The sequence below is a fragment of the Apteryx rowi genome, unplaced genomic scaffold, assembly GCF_003343035.1.
Source record: "Apteryx rowi isolate R43461 unplaced genomic scaffold, aptRow1 scaffold_3186, whole genome shotgun sequence".
Classification (NCBI taxonomy): Eukaryota; Metazoa; Chordata; class Aves; order Apterygiformes; family Apterygidae; genus Apteryx; species Apteryx rowi.
In genome coordinates, this window is record NW_020449626.1 from 1 (window position 1) to 1,523 (window position 1,523).

The 1,523-nt window shown below is 58.3% G+C and overlaps 1 protein-coding gene across 1 annotated transcript; it reads left to right on the plus strand.

The window, feature by feature from the left end:
* Positions 1-72: 72 nt before the first annotated feature.
* Positions 73-1,518, plus strand: LOC112968482 (protocadherin gamma-A12-like; the record flags this gene model as incomplete). Its single annotated transcript, XM_026070782.1, has 1 exon — positions 73-1,518. A coding segment is annotated over exon 1 (1,446 nt), but the record flags the coding sequence as incomplete, so codon positions are not given.
* Positions 1,519-1,523: the final 5 nt, after the last annotated feature.

Genomic DNA, 1,523 nt, shown 5'->3' on the forward strand with positions numbered 1-1,523 from the left:
GTTCTGCTGTTGCGAGGGGAGGGGAGGCTCGGCCGGGAGCAGCAGGGCGAAAGCGGCGGCCCGAGCTTTGAAATGTGGGCGCGAGAGAGGCGCTGGTGCCGGCGAGGGCGAGGGCGAGCGCTGCTGTGGTGCGCCTTGGTGGCRGCGTGGGAGCTGGCGTGGGGGCAGCTGCGCTACTCGGTGCCCGAGGAGCTGCAGAAGGGCTCCTTCGTGGGCGACGTGGCCAAGGACCTGGGGCTGGAGCTGGCGGCGCTCCGCCACCGCGGCGCCCGCATCATAGACAAAGGTAGGAGGCAATATTTTACTTTGAACTTGGAAAACGGCCATTTATCTGTCAATGAGCGTGTGGACAGAGAGGAGATCTGCTCCGGGGTTGCGAAATGTGTCCTAAATGTTGAGATTCTTGTAAAGAGTCCAGTGAAGCTCTACAGAGGGGAGGTAGAAATCCAGGACATTAACGATAACTCGCCCGTTTTCCCGGAAAGAAACAATGTCTTAGAAATCAGTGAGCAGACAGCGCCAGGCACGCATTTCCCTTTAGAGAAAGCTGAAGACGCCGACGTCGGACTGAACTCGTTGCAAAATTACGAGTGTAGCCATAGCAGCTATTTCACCCTGAACGTAAGAACCGGAGCTGATGGTGTGAAATATCCGGTACTAATACTGCAGAAATCTTTGGATCGGGAAGAGCAGGCAGTTCATAACTTGATCCTGACAGCCACTGACGGTGGGAGCCCAGTGAAATCGGGATCAACAGGAATCCATGTCATCGTGTTAGATGGAAACGATAACGCTCCGGCATTTACTCAGCCCGTGTATGAGGTGACCGTGAGAGAAGATGTGGCCGTGGGAAGTCAGGTGCTGAGGGTGACAGCGACTGACAGGGACGAGGGGCAAAACGCTGAGGTAAGGTACTCGTTCCATAAAGTCCCGGAGAAGTTCGAAAGGACTTTTCATCTGGACCCAGACAGTGGGGAAATTACGGTCACAGAAAGGCTGGATTTCGAGGGAAAGGCCTTTTATGAACTGGACGTGCAAGCCCGAGACGCGGGTGGACTCTCGTCCCACAGCAAAGTTCTCATCACGGTCGCTGATGTGAACAACCACGTCCCAGAGATTGTCATTACGTCGGTGTTCAGTCCGATCCCGGAAGATGCGCCGCTGGGGACAGTCATTGCTATTTTCAACGTGCAGGACCGGGACTCGGGGGCGAACGGGGAGGTGAGGTGCAGCATCGTTAAGAGCCTGCCGTTCCGGCTGGAGAGGACTTTTGATAATTACTATAGCCTGGTAACCGACGGGGAGCTGGACCGCGAGGAGGTACCGGAGTACAACGTGACGGTGCGGGCGACGGACGGCGGGTCGCCGGCGCTGTGGAGCAGCGCGGTGCTGCCGCTGCGGGTGCTGGACGTGAACGACAACGCGCCGGTGTTCGCGGAGGCGCGCTACAGCGCCTGGCTGCCCGAGAACAACGCCAAGGGCGCGCTGGTGCTGACGGTGCGCGCGGCGGACGCGGACTGGGG